The sequence below is a fragment of the Meriones unguiculatus genome, chromosome 1 (assembly GCF_030254825.1).
Source record: "Meriones unguiculatus strain TT.TT164.6M chromosome 1, Bangor_MerUng_6.1, whole genome shotgun sequence".
In the NCBI taxonomy this organism is placed as follows: domain Eukaryota; kingdom Metazoa; phylum Chordata; class Mammalia; order Rodentia; family Muridae; genus Meriones; species Meriones unguiculatus.
The window spans coordinates 178,061,235-178,085,268 of NC_083349.1; the positions used below are offsets into that span (position 1 = coordinate 178,061,235).

Below are 24,034 nucleotides of genomic sequence, written 5' to 3' on the forward strand. Positions count from 1 at the left end.
CAGTTAAAATTAATTGAAAAACAACCAAACACTCCTACGTTTCACACAGAAAACAAACAGTGTCAAGAAATGGTGAGCAAGCAAAGCAGATCTCATAGTAATTAATGGCACCCTTTCAGTGACATCGAAAACAAGTGACTTAGCATGTGAATATCTTTTTCTCACCATTTAAATAATTTATAATATCGAAAGGAAAAGAAAAGCTAATTTGATTGTCGTCTTTAATGATTTACCTTATTTTGAGTTACCTGTATGTCTACCTGTGTGTTGATAGAAGCAGGCCAGTGCAGTGCAACAAAACCAGTGCAGAGGCCAGAAGAGGGCACCAGAGTCCCTGGAGCTGGGACAAGAGGTGGGAGCTGCCTAGCGTGGGTGCTGGGAACAGAACTCAGGCCCTCTGTAAGACCAGGAGCACTCTTAAGCACAGATCCATCTCTCCATCCCCATAGGAATAGTTGTCTGCTGGCTCACCTTTGGCCAGCCTTCTACAGGGCTGCCCGATGCCCCTGAGCTAACACAAGGTTGTTATTTTGTTTTTCTTAAATGACTGTACAGTTGGTGCACACAAAGACCCATGTTCTGTGACTGAGCTGTCCTCTTCCTTAATACTTTGGGAAGCTTGTCATTCGTCTGTACATTGTACAGCTCCTCAAAAGGGTTAAATGCCTTGCCTGAGACCCGCTGTGTTCAATGCGGTTAACAGCTTCACCCTGCTTCAAATCCCTGCTTCACATCACCGGTTTTAGTTTCCGGTCACCCTTAGTCTTCTAACATGGCTTCTCCCTTTGTTACCAGTCTCTAATTTTTAAAATTCTCTCTCTCTCAGGCCCTTCACACACTGAGCCGTCTTCCAGGACCCTGATTTCTACTTTTGGTTCCACATATCCTTAGTCTCCATCCTATGTCTCCCTCAGTGCTGCCCCGAGTTTAAGATACCATCAGGATGGACATGGCCGCTCTACACGCTGGGCTGACGAGGTCCTGCCAAACCTCCCGCTGCCTCCTTGGTACCTCTTCTTGGATCCCTTACAGACATCTCACACTCAACATGTACAAACTCAGCTCTTGGTTTTCTCTCTCAAACGACTTCAGGTTTCTCCCACCTCAGAGCCATCTATTTCCTCCTACAGTCATGTCTCAGGGTGGATGCCAGAATCTGTGAGCCTCTTGCACAGTATTTGCATATAACCTGCTCACATTATCCTGAATATCTTAACTTACCTCTGGGTTACTTAATGCAACACAAATGGTATATGAGTAGTCGCAATGCTAAATTGTTTAGGAAAATATCAAAAAAGAAAAAAAAATACTACAGCAATTAAGTGTGGGAGAGGCCACACTTCCCACAGCTTTACATGTGGAGGTCAGAGGACAACTTTTAATGGGTTTCTCAGTCTAATGTGAGCTCCGGAGATTAAATTTAGGTCATTGGGATTTCTTAGCACACCCTTTTATTCACTGAGCTATCTCACAAGCCCTAGCATTAAAAAAAAAAAAGTAAACTGAATGGTTTTCTCCTTCTCGTGGCCACCTTTCTAACCCTTAAGCATGCTGAGTTAAAGCACTCTATCCACACTGGCCAAGACTTACTACTCCTCCTTGCTCTGTCCTGTCTGAGACCCTCTCCTGGAGACTCCTTCGTATTCAAGCCTGCCTGCTTCCTCCTCCCCTCCCAGGACAAGTTGTGAGCGTCAGTTTTCTCCTTCTACCATGTGGGTCACGGGGATGGAGTCTTTAAAGGCTGAGCCTTCTTGCTGGCTTGCTCGTGTCGTTCTGGAAAGTCACTTGCAGCTTACGGATTTCCACTTCACACCAAAGCATAGCTTCTTTTCTATGGGGGCACTAGACTGGCATATGTGAGCTTCTAAGTTACTTTGAAAGAGAAGCTGGCTTCTGTTCTGCCTAAACAACCCAAGGCAAAGAGGTGGGCTCTTGTAATGGGCATTTCTTTCCTCCCCTTTCTTCCTCACTCCTCCTCCTCCGCCTCACAGGGGTTTGTTAGCCAGTGTTACATGTCCTAGTGTCCTATCTCATGTGCTTTAATGCAAGCCTTGGATATCATTTTTCTTTGAGATCAGTTTAAGAGCACTGGTTTGTTTGTTTTTTTTTTTCTTTATAAAAACATAACCAAATCTCAGGGCCCCTTTCCTGTTCCTCGGGCCACAAGAGTTCTCCAAGAAACTGAAAGGCCATTGATTGGAGACAATTCGGATTCAATAGTCGGTTCCTGGTGCTATGAACTTCTGGAAGTGGGTAGAACTTATCCTAAATATCTACATGGCTTGGAAAGAAAAAGATTAAAGCCAAAATCCTAAAACTTACAAGAATGAAGCTTTTTCCTTGCAACTCACTTGGAGCCCTGAAACTTCACACACACACACACACACACACACACCTCTAGAGAAATAAAATGGAACCTGCCTGAAGGAAATGTCCAGGAAATGGTTTTACAGCATCTTAGGGGGGAAATTACGGCTTTTCCTTGAGGGACAACCAATCCAATTCCTATAGATTGGCTTTAATATTTACTTGCTGGCTCTTCAGGGCAATCCATTAACTTTTTTGTTATGAAATCTTGTTTTTATTCAAAAGTAATAGTATCAAGGTACTCTTTTTCCTTCTTTTTATCAGTTTAGCATCCATATTTTGTTAAATTCAACTTTCTTCCTCAGGGAAATCTTGTCTATATACATTTCTTTTCTCAGTTTTCCATTGCAGTAGGTTTTTATTCATGTCTGAGAGGCAGTGTTCACATAATGTTTTCACATATCTCAGCATTAAGGTAATTTTATTTATCTTGGTGCTGGATAATCTTATGTCAACTTCACAAACAAACTAGAGTCATCTTAAAGGAAGGAACTTCAACTGGGAAGATGCCTCTGTAATATATGGCTGTGAGGCATTTTCTTAATTAGTGATAAATGGGGGAGGGCCCACCCCCTTGTGTGTGGAGTCATCTCTGGGCTGGTGGTCCTAAGTTCTGTAAGAAAGCAGGCTGAGCAAGCCATGTGGAGCAAGCCAGTAAGCAGCACCCCTCCATGGCCTCTGCACAGTTCCTGCTCCAGGTTCCTGCTGGGTTTGAGTCCCTGTCCTGGCTTCCTTCAGTGATGAACTACAATCTGGAGGTGTAAGACAAATAAACCCTTTCCTCCCCAGCTTGTTTTTTGGTCATGGTGTTTCGTTGTAGTAATAGTAATCCTAACCAAGACAGCCTTTTAGTACTACCTACGTAGGTATTAAAAAAAAAAAATGACCCCACCTTCTCTTGATATATCTGGGAAAAGATGATACTTTTGACATAATCTGGCCAATCAAACTAGCTGAGGATGCCGTGAGAAGTGGGGACCAGGGTGGGGCTCACCTCAACCTCTGGCCCCTTTGCAATCTCTCTGCTATTCCCAGGGTTTTGTTCCATGATTGAGAAGCTCTTCTTATCCTACCTCCACAAAATGAAAGGGCTCTGCAGCTCACATTTCCCCAGCCCACACGGATTTGCTTTTTTTCTGGTGTAGAGGAACAACTCAGAATAGAATTGGCATAAATAATGTAGGAACCAATGAAAAGACTTTCTTTCTTTCCTTTTTTTTTCCTCCAGGTGTTTATACAAGTAAAATGTTAGACACAGATGCCAATGGTCAATGACCCAAGTTCATGTTTTAAGAAAGGACATATTTTTAACAAGTAACATTAACAGGAAGAATTTTGTTATCGTTTCGTGTGTGCATGTGTGTGTAAGTCTATCACTCTCTGCCTTACTCCCTTAAGGCAGGGTCTCGTACTGAAGCTGTAGATAGGCTAGTGTTCAGTAAATCTCAGCAACCTTTCTGACCCTCACTTCCACAGCCCAGGCTGCCATGCCTGGCTTTTTATGTGGGCACTGGGGATTTGAACTCAGGTCCTCATGCTTGAGCAGCAAACACTGTGACCTGCTGAGTCATCTCTTCAGCAACCCTTGCCGTTTTCGTTGTCTCTGCCACATGAGAACACCTCAGAATGCTACTTTGTGGGGACTTTAACATCCACATAGTTCTGTAAAATTTCAAGCCTCCATACTTATCAGTCTTCTCATTCCATGCTCCCTACAAAATATGGGGATCCTTCTGACGGTTGCACTAGAAAACCTTCATCCCTATTCAACTGTGGAGATAGTGGTTCCCTTGGTTTTCATGAATCTTGGTGCCTTTTTGGGAGTCTAAGGAGAATGCTAAATTTTGTCGAATCTGTGCTTTTAAATTATAATGCTGACATTACAGTAAAGTTCTTATGGTCATGATGATCTGAAACAACCCATTATAACAAAAAATATTTAGGGCTGTAGGGTGGAAATCCATCTCCTTAGGACTTAGGCAGCCATTGTTTTGGGGACAATTTGCCTGCCCAGAGTATATTTAAATTAGTGGTCACCATTGGGTAAATTGTTCACTGTGGTCCAAAGGGGTGCTGAAGGTACAGGTTGTAAGAAGTTTTGCTCTCTATTAATTTAGTTTCCTGAATTAAAGTTAAATAATGGAAGTAGTTTTCTTTGATAGTCTGCAGGGCAGAGGCTTTCAGAGGCCCTCTGTGGCAGGCTCCTAGCTTGTTTCCTGTTTTCTTCTGGCTTTCAGAGGCCCTCTGTGGCAGGTTCCTAGCTTGTTTCCTGTTTTCTTCTTCTTCTGATGTCCATCCTCTTTGCCTTTCAGGATAGGGATTGAGCATTTTAGTCAGGGTCCTCTCTCTTGATTAGTTTCTTTAGATGTACAGATTTTAGTAGGTTTATTCTATTTTATATGTCTATATGAGTGAGTATATATCTTTCTACTTTCTGGGACAGCTCACTCAGGATGATCCTTTCCAGGTCCCACCGTTAACTGTTGGGCAGAGTGTATGGAATCTTATGTAAGAAGTGGGAAATAGTAAGATCTGGAGAGGACAGGAACTCCACAAGGAGAGCAACAGAACCAGAAAATTTCAACAAAGGGGTCTTCCCAGAGACTCATACTCCAACCAAGTACAATACATGGAGATAACCTAGAACCCCTGCACAGATGTAGCCCATGACAGTTTAGTGTCCAAGTGGGTTACATAGTAATGGGAAGAGGGACTGCCTCTGACATAAACTGATTGGCCTGCTCTTTGATCACCTCCCCCTGAGGGGGGAGCAGCCTTACCAGGCCACAGAAGATGACAATGCAGCTACTCCTGATGAGATCTGATAAACTAAGATCCGAAGGAAGGAGAGGAAGACCTCCCTTATCAGTGGACTTGGAGAGGGGCATGCATGAAGAAGGGGGAGGGAGGGTGGGATTGGGAGGGGAAGAGGGAGGGGCTTATGGGGAGATACAAAGTGAATACAGTGTAATTAATAAAAGTTAAAAAAAAAAAAGGAAAGAAAGTAGTTTTCTACAAAAAGACCAGGTTAAAACTACAGTTAGGACGTGCTAGCCTGTGGGAGACATGCCTTAAAAATCCAAAAACTCTGCATGGGTCAAGATTCTGCTTATCTTTAATTAATATTCATGGCATTACCACTCTTCTCTCTTGGAAGTTCAAAGCAGGCGTATATAATCTGAATTTTTTTTTAAACAGGCAAACTTGTGTCTGTGTTATTCACATCTCTTTTTTTTTTTCTCATTTTTGCACTGTGAATATTCTTATGTGACACCCAGGCACGTTTACATTAGACGCTGAATCATTTTCCCCTTGTCAAATCAGTTTGCCAAATTGCTTTCTGATCATGCCTCTTCACGTGGCAGACTCCTTGCTCTGCATGGATGCGAATATTCCTTAACAGTATGTTGCAAGCATCACTGCAAAGATTCATGAAAAAATGTTAACAAATGAATGCTTGGGACCACACATACACTCATGAGACCACAGGTCCACATAAAAAGACATGAAACACACCTAGGACCATCGTGAATACTGAATTGTAAATGTTTACGAAAGTTATAGTTTAAATGTGAAATGTCCACCACTGCCCACTGCCCCCTCCCTGCTGGTTCATTGTTTAACCACTTGGTCCCCACCTGGTGGTGCTGTTTGGGGACTGTGGCCCAGGTAGGGGGAAGTTTCTTGCTGTTGTTGGGCCTTGAAGGGGATGTCTGTTCCTGGTTCCAGCCATAGCTGTCTACTTTCTAGTCAGCCCCAAGGTAAGTGAGACATAGAACAAGTCCTAGAGGTCATAGCTGCATCATGCCATCCCCACCATAATGGACTGTCGCCCTTAAAACTGTGAGCCCAAATGCATCCTACCTTCAAGCATTCTGTCATGACAATAAGAAAAAGACCCAATACAGCAGATAAGCGAATTACACTAGGAGCCGTGTTTGTTCTGCCTTGGGCTAACACATAAGCTAGAAGCAAAATTCTGTGTGACTCTAGTCTTAAAAAAAAAAAACAAAAAAACAAAACTTTAATAATCTGAAAAGATTTAATGCAAATATTTGCAAGCCATGAGGCTATTAAATGTTATTTTTTTTCAATAAAGTGTTCTATCCCAATTAAAATAGGACAACATCGCTGGATTTTTTTTTTTGTAAGCTGAAATATGACATAAGGAAATTTAAGAGTTAAGAGGAGGAAGCTAAGAACTCTGCTTTCGTGGGTTCCTGGTTATTAAAGTATTATTCCCATTCAAACATGTCTCATTAGGAACTGCTCATTATGGAATAAATATACATAAAAACACACACACACACATATATATATGTATATATATATCACTCATATATGCATATGAATGGGTCCACATTTTTCCGTAGTACTTGATGCTATATATGCATACCACTTCTGTAATGTCTCCCCCAACGTGGAACATGATTCAAAGCCAATCAATATTAAATACAGTAGGGTAGCATTAGTCATGGATGCTTCTACATTTGCATAATGTATTGCAATTTCATCTAATGGGAGAATATCTTAGTTCCCCAAATATTTCACAATGGATATTTTATGCTAACAAACAAAACAACAGCTAACCTAGAGGCTATGTGCAAACAGAAGCAAACAGCAAAATGTACAGTGAATATTACTTCTCCACTTATTTCCTCAGCATACAAAATTTGATTGCCGAGTTCTTCCTGGAATGATGAGTCTTTTGTATTTTATTTCTGTCTATAGACGCTGAGATCTGTCCCTTTGCCATGCCAATGTTTTCTTAGAAGAGAGCCATATTTCAGTGAGCATAATTAAAGCATCACCAACAGAACCCTCCATTAGTCAGAGCAGAGAGTTACTGCTCTCCCTTGGTAGATACACAGCAAAGTAGTTTACATTCTGCTGTGGGGGGAAAGGCCACTAAATATTTCATGAGCTCTTCTCGATCGGATTGTTTATTTCACAACATTTTAAAGAGATACTTAATTTTTCTCAGCAGCTATTTTTGTCATCATGTTAGAGAAATAGATATTAAGGGCAAAATTTGCATGGGATGCCCAAAGCTGGTATTTTCTCGGAGCGAGGCTTACTGTGGGCATAAAAATAAATCTCATGCTGTTCTTCAGAAGATGCCCTTGGCATTTGATTTGATTTCTAAAGTTATATTGTGGGAATGTTCTGTGTGTAAGGTGTGGGGAGGCGGGGATTGTAATTTGATTGCTGTGGTCTGAGATAATTTTGGTTTCATGATAAATTAAAAATAGACACTAGAGGGTGCTGTTTGATCTTCTTTTTCACTGGGCTGACTGCTGTGGCCGGTACACCCATGCACTGGAAATCCCCCAGGATTCTGCAGGACAAAATTGCAATGAGATACATGGGTTAGAGATCCCCCAAGGTTTGAAAGGGAGTTGGAGGGTTCTAACAGGGGTAGTTTCTTAATTAATTCAGAATTAGCAAGAAGTAATGCTTTGTACCCTAGTCCTGGCGGCTCTTATCTTTTGATAATTCCTTTGGTTGCAAGGAATTTTATTAGATTTCAAGCTCTCGCTAAATGTCAAACAGTTCTAAAAATAGCTGGAATATTAGGCTCTGTTAAATAATTAGTGCTCTCAAGCTCTGCCAGGAGGATTTTGAGTAAAGCACACACCTAGCACTGGTTAAGAAACCAATTATAGAATCCCCAACTGTCATAAATGCCAGTCCCCTGATCCTCAGTGTTTTCCATGGTATGAAATACTATGGATGAACTTTTCAACTCCCTTTTTCCCTCTTTTCTGCCCTTTGCTGACCGTAGCCCCCCAACCTGCTTCCCTCCTCAAGTACAAAGAAAAGATAAAGTTCTAGAATTATCTTTTTTGTTTGTTTGTTTATGTGTTTGAGATAGGGTCTCACACAGCCTAAAATGGCCTTGAATGCCTTAGGTTATAGAACCTAGCTTTGAACTCCTGACCCGACCCCCCATCCCCTCCCCTGCCTCCACTTCCTGGGGATTCGGATAATAGAAATGTACCACCATACCTGGCTCCCTAATTATCTTAAAGTATACTGTCACGTGGTGGCTTATGTTTACCTGGTATCATTTGCTGGCATCAGTATATTTGAAGGCCAGCACAGTACTTGCCATCAAGCCTAAATTTAATCTCTGGGACACCGAAGGCTGAAAGAGAGGATCATCTGGCATAAGTTATCCTCCGACTTCCTCGTCTACAGGCAAGCACACATGGACAAATAAGTAAATGTGAGACAGAAACTAAAGGAGATTCAAAGAAAAGCGTATGTTCTCATTTTACAGGAAGAAAATAAAGATGAGGACTGGAGACATTAAATGATTTATGTTTGGAGCGCAGCATGAGAAGCCGGGGGTGGGACCCGGCTTCGCTGCCTCTCAAGAAATGGGCTAAAGGGCCTGTCTGTGTGTTGTCATTTCTCTGGGAGTATTTCTCAACTCAGAGAGAAGTGCTTGCCCTGAGGACAGCATGAAGCCATTGCTGCTGATTTCTAGTCCCCTTGGCAGGCTCAGGGACAGTTTTCAACTTACAGGGTCTCCGGAAGTCAGTTACAGTCACGGGACCTGGCCCTAGCCGATAGAATGGGGACAGCAACAGCAAGTGAGCAGATAGAGAAGTGCCCGGGTCACGGGGAGGGCATGGTTCTGCACACCCTCTTCCCTGGATGCCACACATTATACTGGAAGCATCAAAAAAATAACCACACCTCCACCAACCTTCATTCCAGGAGGCCAAGTCCACAGAGATGAAGAAGCAGCCAGCATTTGTTGTTTAAGCCTTGGAGAGCGTGAGGGCTTGTACTATGGTGCCATAGTGTGGCTTATTCTGATTATATACAACCTAAGGACTTCAGCGAGTGAGAAAGTCAGATGCCATGGTCAAAAATGTGGCAAAAAAAGGATTTTATTTTATTTTATGTATGTTGTATGGTATGCACGTATGTGCGCATGCTCACGTGTATATGATTGCATATGTGTGTGCATATTTGCACGCATGCATTGGAGGCTCAAAGTTGATAGCAGATGTCTTTTCGTCATTCTCCAATTTATTTCTGAGTGGGCCTCTCTCAGATGAACCCGGAGCTTGCGGATCAGATAAATTTACTAGTCATCTTGCCTCAGGGATCCTGTCTCTGCCTCCCAAAGTTGAGATGACCTGGACACCACACCTCTCCAGCTTTTGCGTGGGTTCTGAACTCTGGCCCTTTAACCCAAATACCTGCTTTAAAAGCTCCAACAAAAGCAAGACAAAACAGTTTTAAATTTAGTAACTTCTAATGACACTGTTATGAGAATCAATAAAGATAAGCTTCTAAGTCGTATTTCATTTCCTTCTTGGATGTTTTTGTTCAAACTTTATCTCCGAAACCCAGCCAGGCATTACTGTGCTTGACCCATCTGACCTGTCAGGCTTGGAAAGCCCTAATGGTAAAACAGCCCGTCTGAGTGTTCTGGTCTCAAGGAGCCAGGAGTTGAAGTTTTTGTGTAAACCGAGAGCACACAGCCGCCATTGGTTTCTGTCCCAGCAAGGATGACTATGGAGAATGGGCTTGGATGGGTTGTTTTGAATCCTTTGTTCACATTCATTATTTTCCCCAGGGTGTCCAAGCGGAAGCACACACCAACCTATGTCCATCTGTCCCCGTCCTTCTCCTAGCTCCTAGGCACAGGTGAATGCTCAAACCTGCGGGAACTTTCTGGGTCTCCCAACAGGGGCAGTTCAGGGAAGCTTTCGCCTACACCTCACTTCCACAGCTCAGTGGCAGAGAGATGCAGGTGCCTTTGGCAGGTAAGATGACAGCCATTGCTCAGTGTCCATGTAGATAGACAGACAGATAGATAGATAGAATTTAAAAGGCTTTGCATTTCTGTCTGTTCAGTTTTTTTCAGAGTTCCCAGATACTTCTTTTTAACTGCTACCAATTTGAATCCAAGATACCTTCAAAACAGACTTGAAGTATGGTTTACTGTGTTTCTAACCTTAGAAAGGAAGGACCCCCCTCCCCCCAGGGAAAGATTTCACTAGCCCTGTATCTTGTGGTTAATTACAGCATGTGCCTATGTGCCACCTACAAAGGAGGATGCTGCCTGCTTCTCTTCTGCAGAGTACCTTTGTGCTCTGAGGATGCTTTATGGGCACAGGTCGGCAAGGACATCACACGCACGTTAAAGCTCTGGCTGACAATGCCCACCCACCCCAGTGGCTACTGTTGTTTCCTTTTGGTTTTCTAATCCTGGCATGCTGCCGGTTTATGAACAGAACTCAACCTCAACAGGAGTGAGTCCGGCTACCAAATAATGAGAATACTTGAACACAAAGTTTATTTAAAGATAAAACACATTTTAAAAAATTATTTGGTTGATTTGTAAAAAGTGAAGGACTGGGTTTGTGGGTTAGGATAGGGTGGGTGAGGTTCTCCAGGTCTGCAAACATTATATCCAGTGGCTGAAGCTGGCATGGCAAGGTGGAGGCCACAGAAGGTGGGGGAGGGGCTAAGCATGAACAGGGGCCAGTGTTTGTACCGTCAGAGCTCACCCTTCTCAACAGCAGAGACGTTCCTTAGAGGAAGTCATAGCTTCAATTCAAAGTTACAGAAATAGCCCTATCTCTAACCACAGGGATCCTGAAACAGCAGGGGACAGACTGACTTTTCTAGCCAGATTTCCCGGCAGACTTCTATAACCAGAGGCTTTTCTGACTGGCTCTTAAACTGAACCAAGGGTCTCCATTGCCAGCCTTTTGGCATTTAAGGGTAAATGCATGCTCTTTTCCCTCATTGGCTTTGAAAAGCTGCTGTTGTGTACTGTGGAAGAGGAGCCAGGAACGTTGTTGGTGGCCCCCGGATCTGACTGCTGGAGGAAGGTGGCATGAGTTTGAGAGGCTGTCTTGACTTGGGGACACACACTTTTATACCTACAGGGACTGAAGAAAGCACCTTGAGTTCATTATGAGGTTGCGCCTGATTTATAGACAAAATGCCACAGTGAAAGCTGCGTCATGATGAGGAGAAGTGTCCAAACTTGAAGTTCAGCTGAAGAATTAGAGGCTGCGGACAGAAAGGAGCAGAGTAAAACATGTCAGTTCAACGGGGTTCAGACCTGCCTGGCAGCACTCAAATAAAAGAATTTCTTGGGGAAGGGGAAATCCGAATGGCTCTGATTAAGAAAGGGGGGGAGGAAGTGTTTGGTTCTGTTTTTTGAGATAGGGTCCCACTATACAGCCCAGCCTGCCCTCCTGCTCAGCTCCCCAGGGGCTGGGGTTACAGGTGTGTTCCATTGTGCCTAGCTAAGGCTGCAACTTCAGCACAAGAGGACTTGGGCGTCAGATTTACAGCCAACACAGCCCTGAAATTACTGAATCAATTTAGTCTTAGTTGTTGCCCATATCTTTTAAATGAAAGGCCAGGGACCCAAAAGGTTTTGTTGTGGTGGTGGTGGTGGTTGTTTTGGTTTGGTTTGATTTTTTTTTGTGTGTGTGTGTTTTGTGTGTGTGTGTGTGTGTGTTTTGTTTGTTTTTGTTTTTGTAATGGTATAGGGAGTCCTTGGGTGTTTCCCTATCTTTGAGATTCTCTGGGATTTTCATAGGTAAGATGCTAAATGGGCCTCAGTGAGTTTCTCCTTGTGGGTAAGGAGTGTTCTAGGTCGCTTAGCTGCCTGCCCGCCTCAGAAGAAGCCCACCTCTGCAGCTCCTGCCATCCTCCTGCAGAGATCCTGTCACACAGCTGCACAGAGGCCCGTCAAGCCTGCTGGTGCAGATCTGCTCGCATCCCCCATTGTCCTCACACCAGTCCAGCCCTGAAAATGAGCACGTGGTAGACTTAATGATAGAAATATCAACCCCACAATGCATAATCAAGGTGGGGAGGGGCCTTTAAGGAGAGGAAAAAAGAAAGAGTTGTTAAAAGCCAATGAAAAGGTTTTCCTAGAGGACACAGGCACTCCACTCATACTGTGTCCTAATCTGCTGGACACACATCACAAGAGAGGCACACCTGAGCCCTGAACTCCCCTTGACTTAGTCATCGGTAGTGTGTTTTAGGGAACATACATACTTTTTCTCCTAATGGGTCCCACTGAAATGATCTGTTCTTTGGGCTCTTTTGAATAATCTGTGGCGATCCTGGAATTCTGTGGGCAATTCTGAAAGACAGAACACCAGAGGGGGATTTCACACCATTAAGCTGATAACTTATTCTTCACCATGTTTCTACCTCCAAGAGAGACAGCGGCTTCGGCCTCCAGCACTATCGCTGCTCAGATTAATTAGAACCAATGCATTCTTGATCATCGAGCCCACTGGGACTCTAGGCTTTATGTCAAGCAGAATTAAATATACTCTCCACACCAGAATGAGATTCAAAGGGGCTCTCTGCTCAGGAATGAAAATTGTTGGATCTCTTCTGATACTAATGTATGCGGCACCGTCTGTGAGTAGCTCTGACCATAATTTACATCTCGCTTCTGTAAACATGGGATCAGCATAAGGATGGACTGCGAAAGACCAGGAATGAGAATCTAGAGCAATACAATCTTGAGGACTTAGCCATCCGTGATGAGGACACCAGTCTGGCATAGAGGAGATGATGGGTTTTGCCCCTCATTTGCAACCTCAACCAGTTCCAGACTGTCAGATCCTAGTGCAGATCTGATGAACAGAAATATCCTGAGTTTGAGGACCAATGGAGCAGAGCTCAGCCCATAGGCTATTTAATTCAGGATGCATGATGCAGTACAGTCCATGAGACTACTGTGATGGTCCTTACCCAAGCCAAACTTGTCTTTTCAGAGTATAGACATTCTTGGAGACATTTGCAGGGTGTTACAACAGGAGAATAAATACTACTGATATTTAGAGACCCATGAAGCTGCTAACAACCTACACAGCACAGCTCAGCTCTCCTACACAATTACTCCATCCAAGATGTCAGTGGCTCTAGGAGCCACGTCTCATGTGACATCAATCCTTGTGGTATCTCAGAAGCTGAGGAGTGTAATGGAAGTTTTTGTTTTTAACTCAGTTATGTTATGTAAGTAAGTTTTTGTTTTAATCCCATGTGTGGGATTTTAGTTCGGGCTTTAGTTTTTCCACAGCTGATAACTGCCTCCTGCGGGGTACGGTCTTTATCAGCTGGTAATGGGCTGCCTCCTGCAGCACGGAGAAGGGCGTGGTCTAGGACTCTGAGAGATATAAATAGAAGAGCCTGGAGAGGGAAAAGGTGGCCTGCGGCAAGGGGCAATTTGGAGAAACCAGAGACGGATTCTGTGGAGGCTTGGAGACAGACCAGAGAAATGTTTCACTGCAGACGCTTGGAGGAGACTGCTTGCTGCTTTTGCTGTTGGTGAAGAATTGGTATAGCCCTAGGAAATCCCATCAACCCTAAACAGCAGGGAGAAGGGACCCCTTCTCCCCACTAACCTTCTCTCTTCTACCTAGGGTTGGGGGTTTGGAAGGGAGAGGCTTTAAGGAACCCCAAATAAAGTAGAGTTTAAAAATGAAAGCAACAGAAGAGTACATGGACATCATCCACTATGTTCACTCTACCAAATATGACTGCCTACTCCCGAGTGCTTTTTGAGGACCCCAGTGCAGCCAACAGGTATCCACAGCCACTGTCTCGCAGCAAGAGGGGGGCTGAGCACTTCTTTTTTAAAAACACTTACAATCTTGCAGGAGTATTTTTCTGAGTCACAGAGGGACACTGCACAGTGAAGATGAACCTCGTCATAATCGCCGATGAATTTGAAGACAGTGACGTGAAAACGACAGGTGAGGGACACCCCGTTCTCCTCGATGCCAATGGTGTTATCTTTGATGTTCTGACACCTAATCAGGAAAATAAAATTCATGAAATCCTGGCTCTGCTTTTTTTTTTTTTTCCTCCCTCTCTCTTAGAGGTTAATCCTCATCTTCATTTCAATTTTTCACATCTCACATAAAATGGTTATAAACGCTGAAAACGACTTTGCATTTGAAAGTGACCTCCCTCCGGATGTTTTGGGGTGCTGTTTGTTATCCCTCCCTCCTGTTTTCACTGTTTGTTTTGAAACATCTCCTGCCACCTTGAATTGTTACCCTCACTGCTACCACCAACGAAATGTCTGTGGGGACTGCTCTCAATTTCCCCACGCTTCAGAATCTCAGCCGCCCCCTCACAGTGCTGTGTTCTACCGAAGACAATTTAATAGATACAGTCCTACTTCCTCTGTTTTCGCCAGTTAATTATCGATGTTGGCAAGGGCCCTGATTCAAACCCCGTGGGGACTCTTCCCACGCTAAAGTAGGTAGGAGCTGGAGGGAAGGAGGAACAGGATGGATGAACCCAGGAATTGTTTTGGTGGAGGGGGACAGCCTCTTTCCTACCTCCCTGCCTTCTCGAGGTCCAGCCAATACTCAGTTTCCACCTTCAGCACATCCCCCAGGCTCAGAGATTTTGCTTCAACAACTCCTTAAAAGTTCTCCAATGTCTCTTTGCTAGTGTCTTCACTAGATGCTTCCCCCCCACCACCACCAGAAAACCTTTCTGCTCTTTGTTCTTGGACTCCAATCTATAGCACCCACTTCCATATAACTATCTCTCATGTTCATGCCTGAGCCATTCAGGTAGCCTTTCCTGAATGCGGCAGCAGCATCCTGTTGAGTTCCTTGAGTGTAGGTATCAAGTCAGCCACCGCTGTGGCTCCAGCACACTACATGGCATATTTCCTTTTGTTTTTTGTTTTGTTTTCTTTGTTTTTTGTTTTGTTTTGTTTTGTTGTTATTTGTTTTTGGTTTTTGAGATAGGGTTTCTCTGTGTAGCCTTGGTCATCCTGGACACACTTTGTAGACCAGGCTGGCCTCGAACTCACAGATATCGGCCTGCCTCTGCCTCCCTGACTGCTGAGATTGCAGGCATGTGCCACTGTGCGGCCTGGCTCTACATGGTATATTTGAAAATCATTTTTAGATAGATGGATGAGTGAATAAAAGAAAGAAGGAAGGAGGGAGGATGGGAGGGAGAGACACAAGAAAGGAAGGAAGGAACTGTGTGTGCGGTTGTGGCCACTGTGAGCCCACAGGAGCCAAAAGACTTTCCAAGTGATAAAGATTTTAAAAGGTGCCTCTTTTTTCTTTTTGTTTCTTTCCCCCCAAGCCCACAGGATTAAATAGCTCAGCAATAAGGAAAATTAAAAATTGAAGTTATCCTTCAGTGTTCCCACACCTATTAGTTTTCGTAATTAGACAAAATGCAACTTGCTTTGCAAAGCAATAGTCTCTTAAATGCTCTGAAAGAAAAACTAAGCATGCCAGTTTTCCTTGTCATTATTATTCATTTGGAGAGTCTAAATCGGTTCAAAGATTTTCAGTCTCCCAATCCTCACAGGGACCTTCCCTCTTTAAGCAGGCCCCCACCTCTCTCTCATGTGGACTGCATGTGGTTTAGGTTTCAGAAAACCATGCAACACAGCAGAAGAGAGTGGGGATAACGGTCCATATACCTCTCTTAAAGTGAGCAACCAAGCCACGTGTATTGATTAACTTTTTTTTTTTTTTTTTTTTTTGCCTGTCTAGGCACTTGAACAGAAGGGAGAAGTTGCCTGGGTCCCCAGATACCTGGGCTGCTGGCAAAAGCTGGTATTGTCCCTGCCCTCCACATAGCTGGGGAAGAATGATGGGCCTTCCCCATACATGAGGGGGTTCATTTTGATGTATATTCATGAAACGGAGCAGGCTTTCCCATCGGTTCATTGGGATATGAGGAAAAACAATAAGCACACACCTCCAGGAGAGGTTAGAAGGACTGCTGGAGTCTGGTTCTCTCGGAGGATCAGATAATTTCCCACATAACAACGGTTTAATTTGAAGGCCTTTATTTAGACAGACCCAAGGGTAAGCTGAGATTTATGAACAAGCCTGCTGGCTTGCTCTCCCTCTCTGGGTCAAGTCCATTAAAGACTATTTTTAAAATGCTAAATACCACCTCGTCCTTCAAAGGAGATCTAAAGTTTGTCATTTGGGTTTGTAGCTATAGAATGTTTCATGTCTTAGTTCTTTCACTTTGATAAAGGAATATAGTAAGAGGAGGGAAGAAACATGGGAAAAGAGAAAACGGCGCTGAAAATGCTGTCTTCAAGGACTGAGGGACACCTAGTAGTGTCCGAGTTCCTCCCTCTGTGTCTTGGAGGGCTGAACATCTATTCAGAAAGATGAGGCTTTAGTGAGGTCTTTGCTGAGAAATTTCATAACACACCTGGACAGTGCACCAGCAATCACGGCATTCAGGTCACTCTGTCCTGACACCTAACACAACTCCTTCTCTGTCTCTCACTGGTTGGCCTCAGGTAACCTCTGCCTAATTTCTCTAAGGTGTGTCATCAGCAAAATAGTGAATATTTACAACTTCCCCAAAGCCACACCCCTCTTCCCTTAGACCACTTAACCCTTTTCCCACAGTCACAAAGCTAATGACAGCTTCTGGAGCAGCCCTGGCCCACCACAGGGGTAGACGGCCACATGGGCCAGGGAGCTCCCGTGGTGCGTTCTCCCACCAAGGGTGACACAAGATGGGCGAATCACATGTCCTTCCTGGGAGTCTGACCTAGAATTAGATGTGCTCGGCTTCTAGTGATGACAGCATTGCCAGAATGTGAGGCCAGGATGCCAGCAACTGACTAACCAGCTCAATGACCAAGGGAAACAGATGGATAAAGAGAACAGGAAAGCCTTGACATTTCCTTGAATCCAATCATCCCTGAAATTCACACACATCTGGGACCGAGTTTATAACCTTTAAATTCCTTTTTTATTTTTGTATAAGTTAAATAACACTGGCTTCTACCAGTTATGATAAAAATAATCTGATTAGTGTAGTCACCCAAATTAAGAATCCCCGTACTAGGTGACGAACCCCCTGGAAAGTCAGATGACGGAATGTGTGGCCTTCCGCTGGTGTACTAAAATGTCATGGTGTTTTACACTTAAAGCAAGTGTATGCATATGTATGCCATGGTAGTAAAATAAATGATTATAAAATGTATTAGCATAAGCATAAATTGCCTGGCAAAAGCAATATTTTTTTTTCACTCATTCTTGTTGTTTGGTCTAGTCCTCTCATTCATTAATTGAATAAATTTTGTTGTGCAACCGTGTTTCAGGAAATATATGAGGGGTAGACATACAATGATGGGTATTAAAAAAGACTGATGAGCAAAAGACTCCTCTTAGGACGCATGCTCCACTTTCTATGGTTTTCGTTGTTCACACTCAATCCCAGTATTAGAGGGGAAAGCTCAGAAATAATTCATTAGGTTCGATATTAGATGCTGTTCTAATTACTGTGATGGAATCCCGGGAAGCCCTGTTCCGGCCAGCCAGGAGGTGAAGCATTCCTTTGTCTGTGTCCACGCTGTACGTGCTACTTACCCACTAGCCGTGTGGCAGCTTCTCAGACATCATATTGACTGCTGTGGAATCTCAGTGACTGCGCTAGCAATCTGTATGCAGCAGCCTGAAGCTGAGTCCCCAGGCTGACATCATTCACCTTGCTCCTCCCATCGCATCAGCACCGTGTCTCCCAAGTCCTCACCGTAAGTTGAAGGGTGAACACACTACAGTAAGACGTTTTGGGAGAGACTACACTCACGTGACTTTCATTGTACCATATCGTTTCAATAGCTCCATTTAATGCTTAGTTATGATTGTTAATCTCTTAAGGTGCTCAAAATTTACAAGTTAAACTTTAATATGTAGACATTATGCAGACACAATAGAAAATGTGGATTGTTCAGGGGTATTTATGGCTGCAGGTCGTCGCTGGGAGTCTTGGAATATGTCCCCTCTCAGAGAAGGGGGAACCACAACATTCTAATTCCTTTTCTGACTTTCAACATTATCGCTCTCATTGTTGTTCAGTGGTACTAAGAGCTGGTCCCAGAGCCTAAGCGTACGCTCAAAGACAACTCTACCACTGAGCTCTACCCCTAATCCCTTCTGTCTTATCCCCACATCTGTCCCAGTCAGTCCTTGACCTTCAGCTGCATCCACTGCATCTTTTATTTTTAGAATGCCAGGTTCCTCTCTAATTGATGGTTGAAGCAGGCTGGACATAATCCCTTCTTTAAAGCATCATATGGTAAATGCCCTATGTCAGGAGATCTGCCACAAACTTGTGTGACTTTAGGAAAGTTCCTGGATCTTGTGCAGTTTATCTCCCAGGGTAGGAGAATGAGATGAATCTGCTGAGACAGAACGCCAGTTCTGTGGGTGTCAACAAAAGTTAGTGCCTATTCCCACTCTTAAGAGATGATGGAGAGAATGTTACACTAAAAGCTCCAACTTCATTGTCAATGGCAAGGCTGCCATGGCCACTCACCCTCCTTCAATGATGAAGTACCGAAGCTTGTCGTTGCTGTCTCGGGAGGGGGTGGCGTAGCATTTGTTGAGCGTGAGGATCAAGTGTGTGGAGTCAGCTCCAACCACAAAGACCCCCACGTAGAGCACATCGCGAGTTGTCAGCACAACCTCCCCCTGGCGGTAAGGGTGTTTGTAGGAGGCGTTTTTGTAAAGCGCCATCTTGGTGGTGAAGCTGCCCTCTTGAGTTGGAACTGTCAGGTTGATGACACTAACAGAGAAAGAATCATATATGAGGCAAGGAACCAAAATATAAATAGAATAAAAATAAGAGCCTCGATGTTATTTATTCAACTAACTGCCGTTTTCCAACTTAAAATGTAGAGGGAAGGCAAGGCAGGCAGTTCTAATGTCTAAGGCTGCCTTGTATAATTTGGTCCCTACACGGGGCAATTTACATTTAAATGAAATTAAATAAAATAAAAAATTCAATTTATCAGGCCCCCGAGCCAAATTTCAAATGCTCATTGGTCACAGGTAGTTACTGTATCACATAATTCAGATATGAGGCCTTCTCATCATTAGTCTAGAGCATCTTGTTTCCAGAAACATGAATTATATTTTCCCCAGTGCTTCAAAGACAAAAGCTAGCTATTCTGATGCAGCTAGCTTTAGCTGACAAGAAGAGAGAAAGCACGAGAGCAGCCCATGAAATGCTTTTACCTTAGCATAGGCTTCACAACAGAGTCCAAGGAGATCTTGATATCTAGCTCATACGCGCAGGAAAATTCCACATTGATCGTGCGGTCCCTCGTGATGATGTTGCCTGTGTTGTTGGCACTTTCGATCCAGATTGTGTTCTTGTACATGATATGCGTGCCATTGGACTGCAGGTCAAGGGGAGGTCGGAAATCAGTAAATATGAAAGTATGCCGCCAGCATTTAAACGCCATCTCCCGGAATCACAGGGAGGTGGCTTTGTTCCATACCAAACCCAGGGGCTAGAATACATCAGCATGGAACCAGCCTCAGACCAGCCGGGAGAGAGAAGTGTAGTCATAGACATGAACAGTGCCTTTCAGCCTGATAACCTTGAATGCCCATGGAAGACTGATTCCATGTACTGCTGAACTCCAGCTATAATCAGATAGCTGTTGGAACTCGGGTTAGACAAAGCGTGGGGTGCTGGCAGTGCCAGGGGCACATAAATTGAATCAGCAATTCTGTCTCAGTCCTTGACTTGAAATCTCTCTTCCAACAAGCCTTTTACCAGGCACACGTACAAGTACCAGCCGAACGAGTGAGTTTCGCCTCCTTAAGCCATTCTCCCTCTGATGAAAGCACTAATGGACAGAGGCGAAATCTTTATTACATCACAGGACAGAACAAGAGGAGACGTGAGGTGCTTAACCAAATCAAGAAACCAAACACCCAATGCTAAATGTTGGGATCCAACTCCTTTCTTCAGCTAATACCCTTATGACCTAAAACAGCTCAACAAGGCTCTATTTACCTAGGAAGGCAATAGAAGCATAAGAGAGGGAATGAAAGTCTTGGCGATAGAGAGAACAAAAGACGGCAGTGAGCATTGCAAACCAAGAGGGGGGGTGTACCATTTAGCATGTTCTTTCAATTTACTCAACCACTTAGCTCCAAATGATGATCGTACTTCCTGTCTTTGATTTTTGCATATTCTCTCTGCTACTCATCCACGAGTGTATTTCTAAGCAGACTGCCGGGACTGTAAGGAGGATCAATGTACAAACTCCAGGAGATGTCACTACCTCAGCCCAGGGCTCCTCCCTCCCCGTCTTCTCACCTGCACAATGTTTCCACAGTTCCCTTTGGTGTTGTTGATTTGAAAGGAGATAAAGTCCTCGCCCTCGATGCCAGTGCATTTCCTGTCATTGATCCTCACCCCCTCTCTCTCAAAGCCCAGCTGGAAGAGCTTGCACTTAGATATGGACACTTCCATCTGGGCTGCCTTGCAGGTCACCTCTGCGTCAATGATGTCATGGGAATCTGTGGAAACAGGAGGACAAGCCTGTCAGCGGGAAGTCAGTCTTGCTGCAGGGGTGGGCTGGGGCACCCACGGCCATGTTTCTTTAGAGGCAGGAAACAATCTCCACTCAGAGGCTGTAAGCATTTCTAATTAAGCTTTGATCACACCAAATGAGTACATGAATGCATTGAAAGCAATAACTTGGGCGTTGGTGTAGGCTTATTAAAAAGATAAGAATGCTAATAAAGTGCCTTTTGTCTTTTCTGTAGAAACCCGGGCCTTCCTCCCACACACCCTGGTGGCAGGTACTTTTGTGTAAGTGACACACAGAATCTGTCAAAGTGTGTCTGGCTGGGGAGCAGATGCCTCAGGAAGAGCAGTGCTGGCCTGACCCCACCACCTGCTGCCCTCAGCTCAGCAGAACCTAGCGGGACCCGGTGGGTGCCAGCAGAGGGCTTTTTCTGCGAGTATATAAGCACTATAGAAACAAAGAAAAAAATATTCTCATGTGCCTAGGTGAGGTGCACTGTCCCCTCCTAAGGAACATTCCAGCCAATTGGGATTTTATCATGAATGATGCTCAGTTTAGCATATGATTGTGAGTTACTTGGTTTAGAAAGGGTCTTGGAGCCAAAGGCCAGAGCACTTCCCCTTTAAGCTGACTTCCAGTTGGGCTCAGCTGAGGACAAGCCCATTTCTAACCCTGGAGAGCTAAGGTTAGGACAAGAGAAGGAGTTTTAGCTAGCTACTGTTCACATCAAACATTTCAGCTGTGTCTTTAGGATCAAAAATCTTTGGGCCAGATAATGCTGGCTTGCAGTCAGTCTTAAGGCGCCTGGCATACCCCTCCGACTTTCTTCTTGTTGGCATCAAACCACTTTACTTATTTGGAGTCTAAAATACCAATTTGGATCTCTCCGATGTTACTAGGACTCAGGTAGCCTGACTGATTGCATCCACAGACATATTTGCATGTTTGAACCTACTGAAGAAAATGGTGCAGCTCTGAGGAAATGAACAGCAGCCTACTTTGAAACTGTCCGATTGTTTCCTGGCTCTTGAAAACTTTGCTTTTAGATTTCAAACAGAGTAGGGGAGCACACACAGCCCCCTCTCTGGCACTTTCCCTGATAAGCTTCCTCACTGGGCCTTCTGGGTGGAGATGTGCTAGTCACTCACTGTTTCCATAGGGAGGCGGCTCAATGCAGCCACACAGCTCTCCTCCATTGTCCAGCTCACAGGTCCTGTTGGGACAGTCCGCCCCCACACAGGGGTCTTCAACCACTCCTGCTAAAAAGGAAAACACAGAAGCACACAATTTGATTTTCACACCTACAGGCAGTAGCATTGGCTTACACTCCAGATCTGACACAGTCTAGTCGGGGAATGGTCAGATGGGTGGGCGCCTGCAAGCTGACAGATAGCGTGACCTCTAAAAGTTAACGGCAGGTGCTCATGGTTGGAAGTTTACTGTGGCGCTCTGCATAATGCCTCCAGCTGTAACTGAATTAGCACGATTGGCTCTCACAAATATTCCTCAGCCTGAGTTTATAACCCCAGTTTAACAGCTAAAACTTACCCAAGGTTATTCAGTGAGGTAAGGTGTAGAAATAAAATACTAAAATACAGACTTTTATCTACCAAGTAGTTCTGTAATTTCTGCACCTGTCATATCATATCACAACGAATATATCCACCACACTGTTATAGCTAATATCCTTTGTATATATTATAATTACTTGAATTTTCTATACTTATAGAAAAGCCACATCCAAATAATTTGTTTCTCTGTTTCTAGCACCAGATATCTTAGAGGCAGGGCTCAACAAATATTTGTCAATGACAAAAGCCTTAGGACTCCTAAGAGCGCAGAGAGACCCCTCCTAGTGGGACTTTTTTGATTCATGGTGCACCTTCTCCATGAGTATCTACTTTATTTAATAAAAATGGGCAGATCAACAACTATACATAATTCTCCAACTAGATCAACAGCGCCATTTTGCTAAAGGGAAAAAAAGAATACAGGTAACGTGAAAGCTTGGAGGATGTAAGCACCATTGTGCTGTTATGAAGACTATTTCTGTAACAGGTGGCTCTTCCTGCAAGTACTCAGCACCTCCATTTGACACTCACTAATCAAGAGCATTCCCTTACGGTGGTTCTCAACCCGCCTAATGCTGCCACCCTTCATAGTCCCTCATGGTGTGCTGACCCCCAACCACAACATCGTTTTATTGCTACCTCATCGCTGTAATTTTGCTACTGTTATGAATTGTGATTTAAATATCTGATATGTCACCCCAAAGAGATTGTGACCCACAGGTTGAGAACCACTGCTTTAAGAGATTTATTTCCTTGCGTGATGAATCTCCTTTCAACCAAGAGAGAAGAATCCTTGTTCAATGGGCCATAGTTTTTTTTTGTTGTTGCTGTTAAGGAAACAGTTGCTCATCATGAGCTAACATTGCTTTGAGAGGTTTGGGGGGGGGGGGTTCAGAAAGATCACACAGGTCAGTCACAGAAAATAAGCTTACAAGATCAATTGTATACGCTGTAGTAATTAATAATAAGACTAAGCCAGTAATCTTTTACTAAGCAAGTAGATTTTTTTTAAAGTGATTTCACCACAGACACATGCAAAAACAAGACCAATAGCGAAACCCAGGGGCTGGATAGATGGCTCAGCAGTTAAGGGCACTGGCTGTTCTGTTCTTTCAGGGGATCCAGGTTTGGCTCTCAGCACCCATATGATAGCTCACCACCATTTGTAACCTAATTTGGAGGGGATTCAGCTCCATCTTCTGTCTTCTTCAGCCACCAGGCACACACATGGTACACATACGTATATACAGACAAATATTCAAACATATGATTAAAAATATTTTTTAAAAATGTACAGCCTTCACCACACACACCTTGGTCAATGTGGCTGTCAAGTCTTTCTAGTGAGGGACTAATTGTACACAGTGAGAGAAAATGGATGGCTGAGCCCTGTGCCTTAATTTCTAGAAAGCCAAGTGAAGGAAAGGCATCGGCGTTATTTAAATGTATTTATTTTGAGAAGGCTTCCTGTTTTTAAGGCCCTCTCACTACCCACCCGATGTGTTCCCTGTGTGACTCAGGAGCAGGCATGCAAAGGGCAGTCGGCAAATGGAGTCAATGGTTAACACAATGTGAGAATGGCCAAAGAGAGCAGAGATGATGAGCAGTTCATGGCTCTCAAGAAGAAGAGCTCATCGCAAAAGGTAGAGGTCCATTTCTCATTTGACAGACAAGGTAAAAACACCCTCTTACAGAAAAGCTTGTGCCCGTGTGTGCATGTGTGTGTGTGTTTGTATAC

General features: G+C 44.0%; 1 protein-coding gene across 1 annotated transcript in view; it reads right to left on the reverse strand.

Annotated features, from left to right (window-relative positions):
* Nucleotides 1–10,726: 10,726 nt before the first annotated feature.
* The window catches only part of LOC110559822 (tubulin-specific chaperone cofactor E-like protein), a 173,465-nt gene continuing 160,157 nt past the window's right edge, over nt 10,727–24,034 (reverse strand). Inside the window, exons 23-30 of the mRNA XM_060372127.1 lie at nt 21,874–21,984; nt 20,512–20,714; nt 19,416–19,579; nt 18,715–18,963; nt 14,027–14,189; nt 12,418–12,505; nt 12,044–12,160; nt 10,727–11,412 (exon numbers count right to left, since the gene is read on the reverse strand). Of these exons, the coding sequence (XP_060228110.1) occupies nt 11,312–11,412; nt 12,044–12,160; nt 12,418–12,505; nt 14,027–14,189; nt 18,715–18,963; nt 19,416–19,579; nt 20,512–20,714; nt 21,874–21,984 (1,196 nt within the window). The 3' untranslated portion in view covers nt 10,727–11,311. The remainder of the gene's footprint in view (nt 11,413–12,043; nt 12,161–12,417; nt 12,506–14,026; nt 14,190–18,714; nt 18,964–19,415; nt 19,580–20,511; nt 20,715–21,873; nt 21,985–24,034) is intronic.